Source organism: Lineus longissimus, chromosome 1, assembly GCF_910592395.1.
Source record: "Lineus longissimus chromosome 1, tnLinLong1.2, whole genome shotgun sequence".
Lineage (NCBI taxonomy): Eukaryota > Metazoa > Nemertea > Pilidiophora > Heteronemertea > Lineidae > Lineus > Lineus longissimus.
Genome location: NC_088308.1, coordinates 3,163,654 through 3,183,219, shown reverse-complemented (window position 1 = coordinate 3,183,219; position 19,566 = coordinate 3,163,654). Strand labels below are relative to the sequence as shown.

Below are 19,566 nucleotides of genomic sequence, written 5' to 3'. Positions count from 1 at the left end.
AGACGATGGACACACTAATCATTAGTCAACACAAAAGTGTAGGCCCAAGGTCACCTCAGCCTGAAAAAACGGATGGTTACATCTGGTACCAGCACCAGTTTTGCCTTTTCATATGGAGAGTTAGGGTTAGACAAAGCACTGCGAAATAAGTGCTTTTACCATGGAATTGATCAGAGACCTCTTTTTGGCAGCGAAACACATGCTAAAAGTTGGATGTACTAAAATGGGGCAATTATAGCGATGTTCATGGTTAATTGGTGTTGGTGAAACTAGACAGTGTCATATATATACAGATGTTACTCTGGTCATCATATAATAGGCACATCCGTTTAGAAGTTACCCATGATGCAACACTTTTAAGGTACACTTTGGTGGGTATTATTAATGTTTTTATATATGCTCCCTATCATATAAGGTGACCATGATAAAAACTGATTATGACTATTATCAAATAACGAAGTTTATGACAACATAATATTGACAGTAAAGTCAATATAATGCATTCACGAAGACTCATCATCTTGATGTATTATGGGAAGATGACACACAAACATGTCTTCATTGCATCGCTCTGAGTTGGTTCGACACGACAGTTTCATTGCTGAGTTTCAGCTCGTATCTACATTGTATTTATCTTGTGCACACATTTTAGCGCAAATCGTGTTAAAAAGGAGTGTTATTTATCGGCTCCTCCTCATCTTTTGTTTGTGAGTGAGCATCTTTTTCAGTTGCCATGGTTACTGATGATATATAGTCCTGGGAAAGTCATTGTCTCCTTTTGTATGTACATATTGGTGTGTGTTGGCAGATGATGATAGTCTTGTCAATCCATATTTTCAATACCATTTTAGTTTCGAGTTAACCTTAAACCACTAAATTTATATAGTATCTCCCCTTACCCTACTTTGGTTCATTCAAGCTAAACCGTGATTGTACTATTAGTCCTGCTTTTATGTGATTCGGCAATCACGTTTTTGTGTGAATTTACACAATCATGTTTTTATGTGATATAAGCAATCAGGATAAAGCGTGACAAAGGAACAATCACGTTTTTTCGTATTGGACCCGATTGTCTTATTACTGTTGATGTGATAGAATGTATCTACCCTTACCATTTGAAGGCAATAAAAGACAAACTTGGTAAAAGCAACAAACAGGCAAAGACACACACTGTGGGCAATCACTCCTCATTGCTTTACTATTTGTGGAAGGTGGCTGGATTCAGGGTCAAGGTATTCCCATCCTAAGATACAGTGAAATATCGAGAGGCGGAGTATATTGAAAATCACTGGTTATGTTATAGGATGAGGTATTCCTGTTTGATTTCTTCCTGAGTTTAAAAATATATCACCTGAACAAATAGCATCTTGTTCCTCTGCCGAGAGCAAAAACAATAGGTGGTTATTGGTAGGCATTATCATAGAGGTAAACTTAGAAGCATCAGCAAACGTGCAATAGTCTTGTGTTCTACCTTGTAGTTGGATCATTATACTTATGCGCTCCAGCAATCCTTCATACTAGAGAGGCAGACATCGATCGGCTGTAGCTTGTATCAGCAGTGTATGACCGAAGAAGTTTAAAACTGAAATACTTGCTGGGCTATAATCCCTTTTAAGTTGAACATTGCCAAGCTTCAGCTAAAGCTTTATCATAACATGGAACCACCGCTGCTTGCATAATCCTTTGCCTGTATGATGAAACCCCGGGCTTTTTGCTCAGCCCCACCTACATGAATTTTCCCTTGTATCATGAAAATATTGACTTGCAGTAGAAATCGGAAACTCTGCTTTCAGACACAATGCCAGAAAAACAAAAGTAGCTGTCCTGGACAAGGATGGTTGTGTTCTTGCCTGGTTAGTGCTGGTTTGATACCAAGCACTGTGTGCTCAGATCGAAATAGAGTATCTAGGCCTCATGATGGTACCTTTACATTCTAGAGTTACAGATGGTGAGATTATTTCGGTTCCCCCTGAGTTTGGCGAATATGGCTACATTTATGACATCACCATTTGTCTGTATTAATTTGAACCCCAGAGATTATTGTGACATTTCGTGATTTTCTGGAATGCACTATCAAAAGCCATTAGTGTTACTCTTATGCTGAAGCACTACTTGATGCACTAGTGGCCGGGATCAGATGTCGGAGAAGTCTTGTCTGTGAGATGTTGTTTTTGGACTTGCTGGGGTTTAAAGTACGACAAATAGGGGCAGCTGTTTTAATTGCCCCGACAAGATTTGTTGTAGAGCTGGATATAACAGGCTCTCCACTATCTATGAGTTTGCCCTCTTCCGTCTGGGATGCACTAAATCAAAACTTTCTTAGAGTTATTATGTTTTTATGGTTGTTTTACTTGGTACAAAATGATAAATTTTGTTCTGTGTTCCTTAGCACCATAGTTGGTTCCAGTATTGAGGGAAGCATGTAACCATGTCTGATGCTTGGATACCTTTGTTATAGTTGATGTTGTTTGCTCCAGAGCAGGTACATGTACAATGCATAGCGAAAGCCATAGCGCCCATAATTCCTTTCATTATTGCGATGATATGAATTCTATCAGCCTAGGTAGGCCTATGTACTTAGGGTTTCTTCTCCGACTCAGTTATCTTTGGTAAGCTGCTTTTAACAAAGACTCATCAAAAAGAATACTTTCAAAATGATAGGGTATCATCAACATTTGGAAAAAAGAGTTGAGAATTGTTTGCGGTGTTGTACACCGCGCTAGTGCCAACACCTCTTCAGCCAGATTACAGAAGAAAGGTGTCAGGAATGGCAGTCATATAACTTTGGATGGATGACACAGCGCCCGCTTCTAACTTGTTCTGGATAAACATTCTATCTAAACAACACAGCTTGAAATGTACTCAGCAGTTCTGTCATTATTTGCAGTTTTCATATATCATTTGCCGTTGTCGATTCTGAAGCTGTGCTGCGAGTTCATATTTACCGACTCGGTAACACAATGCGCAGTTCAACGAAACACTTGGAGTTGCTTTGGAAACGTTGTATTATTCATACGGCCGATGGATTGCTCCATTGACAGTTCTTTTTATGAGAAATTAGTTGAATGCTTTTTGAAATATCAATATAATAAATGAATGTGCTAATATACAGCAAACTGCACTGTATATTGGCATATTTTAACAAGTTGGTGTTAGTTCCTTGTTCTCTCGTGTCTTCATAAAATGTGAAAAGAATGAAGGAAGGCTCAATCGTCATCATCGTCGTCGCCGTCGTCGTCGGTTTAGGTTTGTGGGCCAGACTCAGGCCTTTGCTATAACTCTGCTTGAAGTAAGCAATTTGGCGACAAATTGTTGAATAATAAATAGGGTGAGCAAAAAAATGTCAGTAAAAGAGCTCTTATGAGAAAAGTTATGAATTGTGGAAAATATATGATAGAAAGGTAAGGGGCATTAGTTGCTGTTTTGTTATGAATAAAATATTAAAGTGTCCAGAGTGGTGAAAACTGTTACTTGAATGGAACAAGTCGTGATTGTAAGTGGGTGCTTGTTATGAATTCTTGATTATTATTAGCCATTCATTGCCGTTATAAGAAGAAAAAAAATGACCAGCAATTTCCTTTTGGTTTTTGGAGATGGTTGATATTCCTCCGAGGGCTGTACAGCTGTAATTGTACATCCAAAAGTCTATTTAAGACTGTTAATAGATAGAAAGTTTTTTGTTTAAAAGTATTATGCAATCCAAACCCACCTTCTATTAAAAAATATCATGATTTTTCATCTGCGTCACTAATATGCTGGTATAGTCTCCTTGTGCTATTTTCAAGGTCTATTAAGGCTCATCTATGGGGAATTTTGTATTTATATCAAAGGATTAGGAATACAGTCCCTGTTTAGACCCAATTCTACTGTAGTTATCGATCATATTATTCTACTTAAAATTGTGCGCAGCAAACATGTATCATGCTTAGAATAATTCATGTACTGTACAAGTATATCACAAACGTATAAAATGAGAATTTATTGAATGTGATATTGATCAGTGGGAAGGTTTTCTTGTGTTTAGAATATTGAGTCATACATATGGCATTTTCTGAGAGAGATCCACCCAAATGTTGCCATTTATGAGAAATATTTCGTTCGGTTATATACTTCGTGACAAAAGTGATCGGCACTTAAGTGGTTCGTATTGAGTAATTTATCCGAGTGTCTTACTAAAAATTCCCTGTCATTATTTGTGTGACCATATTTGATATAGGTAATGTAATGTTTGGTCCCACACTCACGAGTAACATATTAATTTAGTTGGTTCAAATCCGATGACGAGAGTGAGGTAGAATAATGGTGTCTCTGGGTAAACTGTATTTTGAAAGATGCATATCAGTGAAGGAAAACATACCATTTGTGTGATCAGCTTATAGGCAAGTATTCAGTTGTATTGATAAGCGTTCAGCTACCTGTTTTCAAGTTCTGAACTAAAGTTGTTTTACATTAAGGACTTTAAAAAGGCACATTTCATTATTTATAACGCCTTATTTTCATAAACAACGCCTGGATATAGGCTATGGCTGACACAGTGCGCTGCCAACACAGTAGTGAGTACGAAATATTGATCCCATAAGCCTATGCTTACTCTATCAATACAGTCGAAATCAATACGAGCAAGTGCAGTTTGTACGAGAGCAAAGCCAGGCAGCTGCCATGAGCAGAACACTTGTTTCAAACGACTATTTCTCCACAACATGTACTGTAAAACCCTTTTTCAGGCCAACATTTTCATTTTGACCAACAGTCATCCCCTACCAATAATGAAACCCATCTTTGCATATTTCACATTAAAAGATAAACCTGAATGCATATTGCCACAAAAAGGAATTCTGATACTGTTGTGGGATGTCAAAACACTAAATTAAAGCGTATTTCTACGACGAATACAATGCCCTTCCCTCGCCTCACATACGTTTGATTCTCCATCATATCTCCTGAAGCTATCGAATATATCTTTAATATCCACAATACCACACGCCTCTTATTCAAGTGGCCCCTACGCCCTCAAACACAAGCTCTAAAGAGCCTCACACGTTCATCTAATTCTCCATTTAATCACCTGTCGTCATTTGGACTTGAACTCATCATTTGGATCCATCGATCTTATCTCACTCGTCCATCGATTGGTACTTTATCCAATGCATTGATAAGTTGTACTTAAGTTGTCAGGGAGGCTGTTCGACTGGCATGTCTGTGATTCAAAATGAACAGGATGACAGGCAAATGCCAGGCAGATCTTTTGCAAACTTACCGGTATCAATCGACTAACTGGGCTCACAGAGTCTGCAGCAGCATTGCTCTTCTTGCTTATAAGAAAGCCTACTTTGTAGGCCTGTTGTCACGGTCCTTGTTCAGGAGAACCAGGCCTGTTTGGTTTAGGCATGTTGATAGAATGGTGTTTTTCTCAAAATTGCAGTGGGAAGAGGGATTGCTGCATATTTTTCGGAATTTTTTCCGAATTTTGAATTCAAGTCTGAAAGATGAAACATTTCTGAGTCCAAATGTTTTTTTCACTTCGTTTTTCTGCTCAAAATGAAGAAATATCATCAGCCCCAAATAAATTTTGGCTTTGAAAATTTTTGAAAACATTTGAAAGACATCCTTCACCCCAGACCATGTGCATGACATCTCAGTTTCTTGAATATTCCGAGACAGTCCTATGTTGGTGAAAGGAGAGTATAGGTGACCCAGAATGAGACCAACGACTTGACATCGTTAGCTCACATGATGATAGCTGATCAGTATTATTGATTAGGTTAGGCTAATTACCTGCAATTAGCTCCCAATTCTGTCATAAATATATATATATATATACAGACGAAGCAAGTTTATAGCATGTTACCATGGCAACCATGCAGTTCTTCTAATATTGATGTTTGTATAGTCATATTTTGTAGTAGTGTTGAAGGACTTTAACACTGTGTACATCCTGTCTGTGTCACAAGTGCTTGACAGGTTCTTTGAAGACATTTTAAATCGATTGGAAATTTGTGCTCATTTTGTAGTGAATTTGTCGTAGTGTGCAACAGAGTAACCTGTTATCTTTCCCCTCCCCTGCAAAATGTTTATGGTACACAGTTTCAGCTTCCATTACCCTTGTGGTGAACTGCACAACGCGACAATTATATCTTGAATGGTGGCGAACAGGTTTCTATCGTAAATGGCATCACCTTTATCAATGTCCCGCAGCGATTGCCAATTGCCGAGGTGCAGCTGGTAGAACCCCAGTCATACGATGAAGCAAAATTACTTCATCAATGTGTGGGTTACATTGCCATGGTAACCAATTTATAACCGGCAAAAAATTAGAGTCCAGAATGTCAAAATGGCTTTACATATCACGGCTTCTCTTCAGGGGTTAGTTGCGCTCAACAAGAAGCATTGGGCTTCTTTTCTGGAAATTTTCTAGAAAATCGAAAATTCATGTCTGTAATTTGCACAGATGATATAACTCATTTTACATTTTTCTCGTTGCTGGTATTTCGCAGGCTGCCTGATATTACTGGAACCGGAATGCAATTGCCTCATGCAAGTGCTAAAGGCACCAAAGAATTTTGCACAATTGCTATAGCAGACAATGGAGGGTTGAATCATTAACAGAACATAATTTGAACTGTAGCATGTACATAAGTACACGTAACTCCTATGTTCGTTTCTTCAGGCTATAATTTTTAACGTGAATCCAATATTTCATTTCAAAGAAAATGTAGTGGGTGCGGTGCTAAGCATCTCGACAGATCAAATCTTTTTCTGGTGTATCTATCGCCCAGTTTCATGATAGTTTGTATTTGCAGTAGAACCTCTTTATTAAGGACACTCCTGGGGCAGACAAATGTTGTTCTTTATAGAGAGGTTTCATTATTATAGAGGTCAAATTTTGGCTTGTGAGACACTCTTCTTCAACTGAACGAATGAAAATAAGCAGAATAGAAAATTGACAGTGCTGTACCTACATGTACAATGTCCGTCTTCCTCATTCATAAATAGTTTTTATAAAAACTGTAAATTATCAATATTCTAGGATAGGCAAACTGTACATATCTCCGTGTATGAGTATATTGAAATTTTGAAGTGAAAAATACCAATTGTTTATGGAAGAGTTCGATATGCAATCGATGTGATCGATGTAATCAATACCGCAGTGCTAAAAATGATGTCGTAGAAATATCCGGCCTTATATGTATGATGTTATATTCTAGAAAGTAAGCAAGTTGGAATTTGATACCCAGATTCAATTAAAGGGCTCAGCTTCTATAAGTGAGTTTGTTTATATACGTACTTTATTGAAGGCTTTTGAATGATAATGTAGAAATCAGGTGTTGTTGTGCGCAATAAGCCTCTGCGATATTAAGTACCATCATCAGGTGCAATGAAATTTGATAATGTACATAGAGTATCATTTTGCTCACCTTGAAGTTTACAGCAGATATAAACATTTTCTGTATTATTTGGGGCTGTAAATTATGGTTAAATTCAAATTACTTGTACCTGTATAAGGGTAAGGCATCTCTGGGCCATAGCAGAATTGAATTTTAGCAACAAGTTGTTTATCATATTTAAGTGAGCGAATAAACACTTAAAAAGATTGATCAAGGCAGCTTTTGATTATATCTGCAGAGAAGCAGTTTTTTATCGCTCATCACATTGCTATTTGTCACAGGTCGCAGCGATAAGAATTCCCTACTTGTGGGCACTTTATTAGCCAACCTACGATCGATCAAGCCGATATTTTCCCTTAAAAATGTTCCTCCTCTTGTTTCTTAATCCTGATCGATATAACATGAGACACGTGATGCAGTCCATTAGGCGTTGTGAACCTATCGCTTTGTATCACGACCCAGCTCCTTCATCAATCTCGTCCTCTACTTCAGCATAATGTATCGGAATCTGGAAGACTTGATAAATGGCTCAGCATTTGATAACAGCCCTGGATGTGGAAGATTTAGGCGTAGGTATTGGGTCCCTACAGTTTTGGTCAATGTCTGTGGGAGGAGTGGCTATATTTACTTTGCTAGCACTCTAGACCTCCAATTGATGGTTAACCAATGGTTGTAATAAGTGTTTTGTCAAACTGACATGATCCCACCTATGATATTGTCAGGTTATATATAGCGTACTCTCATTGCGAAAATAAATGTGTTATTGGTACTACCCAAAGTCTATTATCCCTCCGTCCTTTCCTCACTTCTATATGGAATAATCTCACCAGTGTCACTGTTGTTGCCGGGGGTGAATGTCTCCATGGCTTTGCTACCTTGACAACCAGGCGAATAAGGAGACAAAAACAGCTCTATTCAGGTGATGTGTCTCGAGATTGTGATCGGTATAGAGATTGACGGTGGAATGAACATTGGGAAACAACTGATCAGGGATGGCAAGTGGCAATCGAGACAACAGCAAAACCACTAGAGTGCGATTTCCGAGTGGGTAGAACACATGACTGATTGGATTTTGGCCAGGAAACCTACGAAACCACCAATTTTAATTGGTGGTTTCGGATCTCTTGACCGCTAGTCAGAGGCCTGAGCCACTACACCACCACAGCTCCATTAAGAGCCGGTTTAAAACAGTATAGTGCTAGTGGAGGAGCCTGAATGTTTCTGTCAATAATATTAATGAATAACCTATAGCTAACCCCAGTATTTGCCCATCTCCAGGTCTAGCACTTCAAGCTACAAGCTGCACACTTTGGTTATTTGCCGTGTTTCTAACCAAATCGTTCAGGGAAGCTGTTTGCTGAACTCTTTACGAGGGAAGAAGCCTGTGATTACTGGATGAAAACAATGTCAATTGCCCACTTACTGTTTTATTTGAACAGGGTAGTGGACAAAAAGTCTATGCTAATAATTACATCATACATGTGCGTGCTTTTGTATACTGCCACATTTTCGGGGGCTTTTGCCAAAGGAATTCTGTAATCTACCACTTGAAAATGAAAATCACAAGTTGGCACATATTGCGAAGCGTAGTTGGGTTCTGTGCAAAAAATATGACATTAGACGTTATTTATATTTATTGCTATGATTATTCTGTGTAGTAATAACAAAAGCTTACATCGTTGGTCGTTGATCGTTATTGTGTCGGTGGTTACTAAGAGATGACATGCTTTTGTTGATGGTGTTGTTGGCAAGCGCATGATGAGGCTTGAATGATGAAAAACCACAAACTGACCCTCATTTCATTTGGACAGTCGAATGTTTAAGAAAATGTGACCTGTGGACAGTCAAGTTCTTTCCTTGAAAATTAGGCCCGTGTATCCATCCTCCCATTGCAGGCCATTGAATCATTTCTAAAGTAAACTCGACTGAGCGCATTTTAGGAATGATACAAAGGTCTGCTGTGGGAGGACGAGTGTGTCATTCTTTGATGAAGGCCTAGTGAATATCAAACCATCAGCAAAGCAGATAAAGATGTCCACCTCATAATTGGATGTCCATCGTCCAGCTTTTTACATGCAAAACCATTATGGTCTAAAGAAAGGATATAGGATTAGGTAAGATCAAAAGGAAAAGTGGGCTGTGATATAAAAGACAAGACCTTGAACAACGATAGCTGCATGGAGAATCCCCAGGAATGTGTCATCCGTCTGCTATTGTCAATCTGCCCACAAGACATCACACATTACGAAATGCTTCTGTCGCTTAGTTGGATGAGCTATTTATGGCAGGTCTGAGCAGCATCTTTGGGGACTTCCGTTGTTTCTGTTTCAAGCGTGGGTGTTCCACACTGTAGATGTTCTGCAGTCTCGGCTACTATCTTCCTCGTTCTGGATAAAGCAGGGCTGTAAATGTTTTGATTTTTGGAAGATTTCTGCTTCTTTCGTGGTAAAAAAAGATTAATTTAACAGCAGAAATAGGAAGATCTATGCCTTCGCTTTCTTCATAACTTAGAATTTTCGAAAACTGACGAAAAAGAATTTAAGAGGCTAATTTTTGCGAGAATGACAGTTCTGAGGACAGCATCATGTTTTACTAAAGGCACTTTCACATCCCTGCATATTCTGCCTCAAACTTTCTGTTGTCTCGTGGTTTGCTTCCCTTGACATTTGGGTTATACGAACATTTCTCACGATTGCGAGTGTATAGCGTCGGTAGTGGTAGGCTCCTCGTTATTGATCAGAATAATAGAGTACACATCAGCACTGATTGCAGACAGTAAGTGGGAAATCTAGCACATAATTACACAATGGTCTATGACAGATTGACTGAAATTATAATCGAGGCTGTCTCAAATAGGAAATCATGGTAAAGAGATGTTATGGTTCTTGGGAAATCAAACAAATAATCACATAACGCTCTGTGACATGTTGACTGAAACTATAGCTGAAATAGTCAATGTTGTCCTGGGTATACCTTTAATTTTACTGAAGACCAACTTGGATGTACTTTAAGGGTTGACCATAGGTACCGCCATTTTGGCTAGACCTCAAAATCCTAAAGCAATTACATGTATAACTCTTTCCAAATGAATTGAATGCTCATTTAAATCATGGGAGGCTGTTCTCTGGAAATTAGCATTCACTACGTTTTGAAAAAGTTCTAATTGCTTTAGGATTTCAAGTTCTAGTCAAAATGGTGGCATCTGTGGTCAACCCTTAGTTATCCAGAATCATCCTGGGTAACATTGTAGTATCATTATATGAAAACGCCATGTCCTTTCAGAACTGTTGTTCTGAGTGCTGCTGGTTCTATAGGATGTTATACCCTCTGCAAGATCTAAGTGTGGATGGGGTTTTCTTGTCCTTTGCTTTGAAATGATAAAACACCAGAGGAATCTAAAGTATGTACTGGGTTGGTAAATGTGAGTCTTACAAATTTAGAATCTAAACGTCTTTGCCAGAATGAGGCTGCAATATGTTGAAATTCATGTTAAGGAACTAGAGCGAGTAAGCTTCCTTTCCCACGATCCTGTAAATCTTAGAATAGGTTGAAGCTTTGAACTTTTCCTCAGGTGATGACCATTAGACTCACCTTGCCATACTCAATCTCCGTACCAATCATTAAGATCATTGCTACATATCTTTAACACCAACTTTTCACGATCGAGTACTGTGGAAGCGGTAGGCAATGAACGTGATAATGATTTAATAGATTCACGTTCTACTTGTGCATGTTTGTGGTGAATGCTTTCTTCCAAACTGACTTCCATCACAGCTTGTGCAACACAGGTGCAGTCTTATGTTTGGGTAATGGACCACAACTTTTCCATCGATAAAACATTAGGTGATATTCAAAAGAATTAATAAACATCATGTACCTTTACACCTTTCTGTAGAAACCTGATGTAAAGAATCTACTAGTCTTTATATCATTCACTGTTAGGAGGTAAATGCATTAACATGCCAAGTAGATTTGCTTGCTTACAGAACCTTAACCTACTTGCCAAAGTCAGAAGTGAGTGTTGAAGGCTTTCAGTATTCCTTCTGATAGTGCGCCAAGTATAGCTGTTCTACCAGAACCAGAAGTATCAATAATTATACCTCTTAGTTCTTTCATCAGACTTGCATCTCAAAGCACTTTTCAACAAACTGTCACAATCATAAGGCGTCCACAGAGGGACTCTGCTTGAGAAGATGCTGCTCATTCTTTGCCTCACTTGATCATGCATAACTTCTTTATTCTTTGGTACGAAGGTTTCGAGAAGCATTGCAAAGGTCATTCAAGCCAGCGATCAAGTCCTCAGACCTCTCCCTTTCAGCAAGAGCTGGTCCACGTTTTATGATCTCTTCTGGTCATGATAGAACAGCATGCTACCTGCCATTACCTTTGAGCCAGTTTCTCTCTCTAGGACTCCAAGTTCAAATAGGAACCCATACCAGGTGGACCATGTATCATAACATTCCTTCTCGAGAACGCTTGATGAGCACAGCCAGTGTACCTACCAAACACCACTCTTCTTCAAGGACGCCTTGTAAAAACTGATATGTTGGTTCATCATGATCTACCTTTCTTTACTGAATGATGAACATGCTTGTTTGCTCATGGTCATGGCTTCTTGGCTTCTTTCGTCTGATGGATTCATGAAGGTTTGATTGCTTGCAAAGACATTGTCAACACTGTCTCGGCAATACATCTTGTTCATCAAAATAGCGATATCAAAGATTTCCGTCTGTGAATTGAAAAGTCATATGAGAAATTAACCACAAAATTCGTTTTGTCAGTATGATCACATATTAGGTTTGCGGCAGCTGTCTGAGGAATAGCGATTGAGTTATCATTTTGATGTAACCTTTGTCAATCCTTACTGAGACCTGAGGCTAATTGAATCACCACAAGGTTGTCAGGGTAACACAATGGCAAATATATGACTACCTGTCTCCCTGTTCCATCCTTTCTTTGATTGTGGCTCCCTGTCCGAGAAGATCGAGTCAGTAACCTCGATTGGTACACAATTGTATGAAACATGCTCCCTATGTAATGGATTGCAAAGAATACTCGAAAGAGCAGAATGCAGAAGAAAAGCAGTTATCTTATGACGGCTTATATTCCTCCGACCTTGACCTTTATAACCACCTGCTGCCAACGCTCTATAAGCAAAGGTAGATTCCTTGCTCGAGATTCTGCTGTGCTTGGGCGAGTGTTGTTTTGTAATGATAGCGTACCTTGTCGACTGTATCATTAACTTTATATTCTTTTAACATTCCATAAGCTCAAGCTTCGCACTCCACTTTCAACTTCTGTCCAACAGCAAGTGAGAGTTGGCCAAGAAATCTAAAACCATGGCCTTCAAAAGACGACCAAACTACAAAGCAAAATCGCGTTCTCAGTCAACAAAGGCCTTTGGAGCTGTTTCTTTCTTGGTTCTCTCTGACCTTCATGCACTTGTGATATGGTTTAGAGTTACGATATTTGTTGCATCTATTACTCTCTGAATACATTGAATATTTTTCCAACTCATCTTCTGAAAGCGTGCACCAATGTGTAGTCCCTAATCAAAATAAAAAGGTGCATTGCTTCAGACTTGAATTTGAAAATTGCCACTCGTGTATATAAATGTCAACCATTGTGAGGACTGATATACAAATGCTAAGCCAAGATTCAGCAAATTTGCTTGTATTGGAACTGTACCACAGTAACTTTTATCTCTCTTTACTTAAGATACTAGAAGAGCTGTACAGTGAACTTGAATGGCCTAGGCCTTTAATACTATCTGATCTATACATATTTCTTGCTCAACAGAAGTAATATTTCTCATTCGGAAAGCAATAATGTGTAATGGAATTTGCCTTCTTTTGCTGCTGATGGCGTTACTATCTATACTATAAGTATCTTACCACAATTACAGACTGTGGCTATGTTTCACCTTTAGTACTGGCTGTTGGCGCCATGATCTTAATATAATAAACGTACAATTCTCTATTCTTAACTTGGGAACAGTACTGCCTGTGGCAAAATACGGCAAACCTTCATGAAACTAGGTTGGTGATATGGAGTGAACTATGCTTATTGGGAAATGAGCATTGATCTCGAATATATTCCATTGGCTTAGCAATGCGAGGGTTAAGTTTGCCTTGGTTTCTATTTTATTTCCTCACTATGGAAACCTGACTTTCACCAAGGTCAAATGGTCTTGTGATTAGATTGCGAGGGGAAGAGAATTTCATCCAGGCATCAAGGGTTTCAGCCACAGTTTGACGGAATCTTTCATGTATTGATGCATTATCTTCTCACTAATCATGCTAAATGTAAACCTGACATAAGAGCCGAGCTAGGTGTATGTTTTGCTGTGGATATATATGGGTTAAAAAGCATATCGTTTCTTTGCTATTACTTACTCTATCCTTATTTCATTGAATATGAAAAGTATTCAATGAATTTTGCTACATTCATTTCATGTTTTAAGCAAGGACTTTTTAATCCCGTATTGTTGAGCTTATATGCTTAAAAGATGTGCTACATGGTGGATTTGTTCAACCCCTGCAGTGCTGACCTATCATTTCATATTCTTAGATTTTCATGGGGTGCTTCAGAAGGGAAGTGCTGTCCCAAAGGTCAGAAGTGAACTCACTGGTTCTACACTCCCCAATCTTCCAATTTTGAAGCTGGGACTCAAACTGTTCACTGGAGCATGGTTACCTTTGGTAACTCAGTGAAAAGTTCTCAGTTTACAGTTTTCACTTCACCCCCTGGTCATTCGAATTAACGAGTGTTCTTTACATCTGCGTGAATCTTTTCTCAACTGATGTCATGTCCCTCTCTCTTTGCAGGTTGTACTGGTGTTTTTTCTCAGCATAGCATCCTTAATTATCTACTTCATTGACGCATCAAAGTAAGTAAAAAAATAAGTCCCTAATTATCTACCATATATTTGTTGCTTTTAAAATGATGCTGATTTAGCATTTTGCGAAAACATGTATGACACACAAGCACTGACGATCTTGCAAGTGAAGCAGCCCCACTAGTCCACTTTTGCGGAATTTTGTCAGCGGCTGTCTGGTTTTTTTTAGTCCTTGGCTGTTTTAGCTCTCAAATACCAAGGAGCCGCTGTCTGACGTGCTGAAATAGTTTTATTTTCACCAAAGTTGACCTGTGGGGCTTTTGTATCATATGTATGGATGCTTGAATTTCCGTTTTTGTTCAATCACTTTTTTATTGTCGTACATCTTCGATTGATCAACAGCAATCTTTCCAAGATATCTGCACAAAGTTTATTTTATGTATTTTAACGGGTTTACAATTTTTACAATTCTTTCAATATTCTTACAATTTTTCTCTTGCTCTCTATGTGTGGTTGCATGAAGAAATTCCGACCTAGAGTATTCCTGTTATTTGCAGAGAACATGAGATTCAGGATGATGAAGGGTAATTGATATCATCGGTGTTAGAATAGCGCTCTCTGTGTTCGTACTCAATGGACATAGCTATAGATGGGGTTCATGAGGCAAAAGTCCCAAAGGGCCATTGAAATTCCAAGAAGCCCTATATTTTTGAACTTTACGAAAAATGTGATGTAAACCCCCGAATTTCTGTTTTATTTTTGCTGATTTTGCTCAAAGTGTTGCCTTCCTCAAAACTATCATTACTGTCGGTACCCCGTGTTGTACGATCAGAGATCCTCTGCCGTGGGATTGAAAGTGTCTCTTATTCTGTATTGACAAGCATGATTGTGTAGTTAGTTGATCCTTTTTGGAGCATGAAAATGTGGAGAGTCAAGAAGTATTGTTTGGCATATTCCTTATTCCTAATTACCACAGCTAGTTCTGCTGGTGCCTTTTTTGTAGCAGAAGATTTTCTATGGTTACATGTATGTTGTATTCAATGTACCGGGTTTATTACCAACTGATTACTGCTTCTTGAGGAGCTTAGTCTGGAACATATAACAGGTCAGAATCTTTCTTATTAATTGGCATTTTGAAAGATGACTACAGATTCGGTAATCCCTGAAAGAAGAGCCTGATTTGTCCGTCAGCTGGGTTAGGATAATCAATTATTCACAGTCTATGCTAAGCACTATCATCTGTGATTTGATCGAGATATTTAGAAGATGCGTGGGCGACTGTGGCCTTTTTTTCCTTCGTGACCAGTGTCATCTGAGATAATGATTGTCTGTGAGGGGATGTTCCATGAAATCACGGTTCTCTTCGTAACTAGAATTCCTTGCCGTGCACAACACTGCAGAAAAGTAACTCAACTCTAGTGCATTTTCTCAGCTCAGTCTTTGTACCTAGATACGATTTTGTCTCAAAGCCACCCCAGAGAACCAATCCACACCATGGGTTCAATGATCTAAGCTTGAAGTAGACATAGCAGTTAGACATAGCAACCAACTGACAAAAGATCTCATCTTTTTGATGTTATACATTCTCCTCGCAGACAAATTAAAGTGTTTTAGCTGTGTATTCCACTCCATCTACATTGTACCTGAAAGTTTTGCATAAGTAGTGCACTAAAGTCTTTAATGAAAGGGCCTATTCTTAGCCATGGAGGCCACCGCTGACAAGGATGAACCAATGCCATCAAATAATTCATTAGATTATCACAGAGGCTTCAATAGCAATGCTCAGCTCCGGATATTTCTGCATGCCACCATTACCCAAGGTATCGTCCGTGCTGTTTTATAATGGCATTCACCATCGATTTCCCATCCTGCAACCCAGGGAATAATGGACACACAGAAATAATTAGTCATTAATAACCAATTAATGGAATTAGAAATTGCAGCAGTGAAGCCATGCGGATATAGCTGTAATACATCATACACTAAAGTGCTCGCAAACGGGCAATTTTCATTGCTGAGACCTGCGACAATAATCCCTGCGATGAGTGGTAAAAAGATGATCATGCGATCATGATTGCAGATCGCATTGAAAAAAATTCCTAGCTTTTAGGCTCTGTCTCGGTTTTGGTCAACATTTCACCTCCAAACCGGGTTGAGACAACCAATACCTCCAATTCAGTATCAATCCCTTAAATTATCCAATTTTAGTGTGTCTTGTTTACTGTAATCGCTTCATACTTTCTGATAATCTGGTGGTGATCAATCCCCATTTCAGCCAGCATTGGTGTCTGTCCCGCCTGATTTGTATTAATGGCAACTTAAACCATATCCGATGGCAGATCGGTGTTGCCCTGTCACCACGTGAGTGGAATCAATCCCACTGGCTTCTGAAAGTCTGGCACTTAATGAATTCAGATTGGTTCTGGCGTGGGTTGATATTCCTGGCAAATTATACTGGACAAGTATTTTTGATTATGACACCAATGATTTAGAGATCCAAAGCTGAGATACACGATTTGTGGAACTTTCACCCATGAATGTTCATATGGATTCCATTTCCCGCCTAGTAAAATTCATTTGGTACCATTCCTTCTAGTTTATACATAGGAGAAGAAAAACATGAACGGTAGTAACTTAATTCTTAATTAGCGGTACTGTAAACCGTGAAATGTACACAAAGATAAGTTGGCAAATTTGCTGATGTTCAATTGGCGGTAGACTAAATATTTTGTTTGCTTCCCGAATTTATTGGAAAGTGCATAAGAGTTGTTTTTTTTAATTGCTTTTGGCAGCAAGTTTCAAGGTTTACAGTACACTATCGCTTGCATGCATGGTAGATCTCGGGGGTTTTGTTACATATTGGAGGCTTTGGTTAATTGGGGCCACCTTAGTCCTCATGACTGAAGGTGATGGTTCTCTTATTTCAACATCTAGTCAATGTGTTCTTCTTGTAGATACGTGTATACACTCTCACACTCTCTCTCTAACGGAACCTAATGTCATGTCTGGGACATCAAAAGTGCATGCAATTTGAATGTTATGCCACAGTGTCTTGTCTGCGGCGGCTACTCAAGGTCTCCACCTACATCTTCAGTTAATACTGAATATCCCACTTCACTATCATTGTATGTCCAACCACCTCATGCTAGTTCTTCCACATCTTCTGTTGCTCCCAACCAATTCCAGGTGCCATTGCCCCCATCTTTTGGGAAGTTAGCCTTCCTGCATGCGGAGGACCTGTCCACACCACTGGATGTGTCTCACTTTTAGTAAGAGAGAACCTGCCGATTCACTGCTTCTCCTACTGATGCCAGTGTTCTTTACGTGTTGCAACATCTCACTAGCAATTTGTGGCTGGCAACGGTCATCAAATACATCGATTTGTTTTTCTCCTGTCCGAGTTGTTGCCTATGTTGAAGATAACATGTAACTCAGAAAGATGTTTTCACAAACGGGGTACATTAACTTTTGGTATCTTATAAATTCGGTCCTTCAGTAACGTTGCCATTCTCTTATGTTCCAAAACCAAGAAGGCGGGAAAAATCTGAAAAGCAGTCTGATCTATCCGATTCATCAGTATTCATGATTTTCTATTAGCAATTTCCCGGTGTTATTCCAATCCACCTATTCGGATAGCCAAATCTGATGCATGCTCTGGCTAGCAATGTGTTATCATTGTGGTGATGGGCTACCATTGGTATTCATTGGTAATGTCAGGCGGTGACCATTGCTTGTTGAATGGGATGGCTGAACATTTGATGGAATATGCAACAAAAGCACAGAGACTGACAATAAATATATTAGCTCAGGATGATTCTTTTTAAGTAAATTTCGAATTTAAACACCTGGGCCATTTTAGGAGTCTTGGGGCTTTTGCTTGTGCCAAAACTCTGGTGGCTCAGGAGGTCTCGAGCCCGATAACTACTAGCCCTTGTCTAATACGTGTCCCCCTGCTAAAAACTGTATTAACATCATTTTCTTTTCTACTTCCAGTAACGCTTATGTAGAAAAATGTCACCTATGGTCGGAGAATACGATGCAACAAGTAGATTTAGCCTTCAATGTCTTCTTCATGATATATTTTTTCATAAGGGTAAGTGAAATATTCTTTGGTTATTGCTTCGTCTTTCCTTGTGTTCTGCAGTCCTGGTCATATATTTACTCAGCAGGGGAACAATGGTGTTGGCAGCCCAAAACGATAACAGGTCTCAAATAGCTGAAAAGGAAAATTGGTATTCAATGATGTCAGGACAATTAAAAGATAACAGATTGGTCTCACACGGTTTATTACTTATATTAGCTGTCTGGAATATTGTAAAACATTTATCATGTAACAGGCATTTATACCATGTGAAAATGATATTTGATTTTCCTATGAATGAGTGCACCTTGGCACTGGCTTTCTGACTTTTGCCGGTTATGCTAATTAAGTGGGATGCCTTAAATTCTCATCAATTTCATTCAGCTGATTGCAGTTGCCTAGCAAAAAAGGATTATATCACAACTAACACAGCCGAAATTGATCTATTTGCGTGAAGTTCTTTTTCCTCCATGCTGATGAAACTATGAAAAACATTGCCAAGAATCTCTCCTTCAGAAATGCTCTGAACAACCTAAGGTTAGATTTAAAGTCTTGGGAGATGTTTGTTCACATACGACCTAAATCTAAATTACCAATTATTGGTATCCATGACAACCGCTTCTCAATATCCTATTCAATCAGATTTAAAACTCCCCAGGCTACTCTCACCGCATGTGATTAAGATTGGCTATTTTGGAATGACACAAAAAGGAGCACAACGTGATGTACATGTATGTCAGCCCAAAATATCTTGTAACAGCTCCAGAAAATGCTTTCGGCAAATGTCATGATTTATTGCTGTAAAAACACAAGGGAATGGCAACTAAGCGAGTAACATGCCACTGCTAAAGATGTTGACACCAGTAGAAGATCACCGTTCACACAGCATCTTAAGGACTGGGGCAGTATCAAAAGCAACATTTGCCCACAACAGAAGATGAAATATAGTGCTACAGATCCCGATCCAATAGTCTGTGTCCCTTGCAGAGGAAGAAGAATTAGTCATCGCTACGACAGGCAGTGAATCTCAAACCCAATGTCACCAATTCTACCCACAAAGGAGCAATATTTTTGAATTATCTTAAAATAGTTTCAGGTCGCAGCAATGATAGTCTCTCATTTGCGGGACACGTGATACACATGAACATCAAACGAATGATCAAGGACCCTCATGACCTGCCCTTCCTTATACATCACCGCAACAGATGGCAATTTCCCTAATAATCCCACAACATATCAATACGTTATAGGCCTGTTTATGC

At 39.0% G+C, this 19,566-nt stretch overlaps 1 protein-coding gene across 33 annotated transcripts in view; it reads left to right on the top strand.

The window, feature by feature from the left end:
- Positions 1–19,566, top strand: part of LOC135485032 (calcium-activated potassium channel subunit alpha-1-like) — a 94,818-nt gene that overhangs the window by 1,870 nt on the left and 73,382 nt on the right. For 30 of the 33 annotated variants that reach the window (XR_010446520.1, XM_064766890.1, XM_064767016.1 and 27 more), the window contains exons 2-5: positions 14,213–14,274; positions 14,781–14,807; positions 16,820–16,849; positions 18,217–18,316. Coding sequence is in view for 32 of the 33 variants with exons in the window: in XM_064766890.1 (XP_064622960.1) it covers positions 14,213–14,274; positions 14,781–14,807; positions 16,820–16,849; positions 18,217–18,316 (219 nt within the window). In the remaining variant the exon portion in view is untranslated. The remainder of the gene's footprint in view (positions 1–14,212; positions 14,275–14,780; positions 14,808–16,819; positions 16,850–18,216; positions 18,317–19,566) is intronic. The other 3 variants (XM_064766801.1, XM_064766809.1, XM_064766880.1) reach the window with 3 other exon arrangements.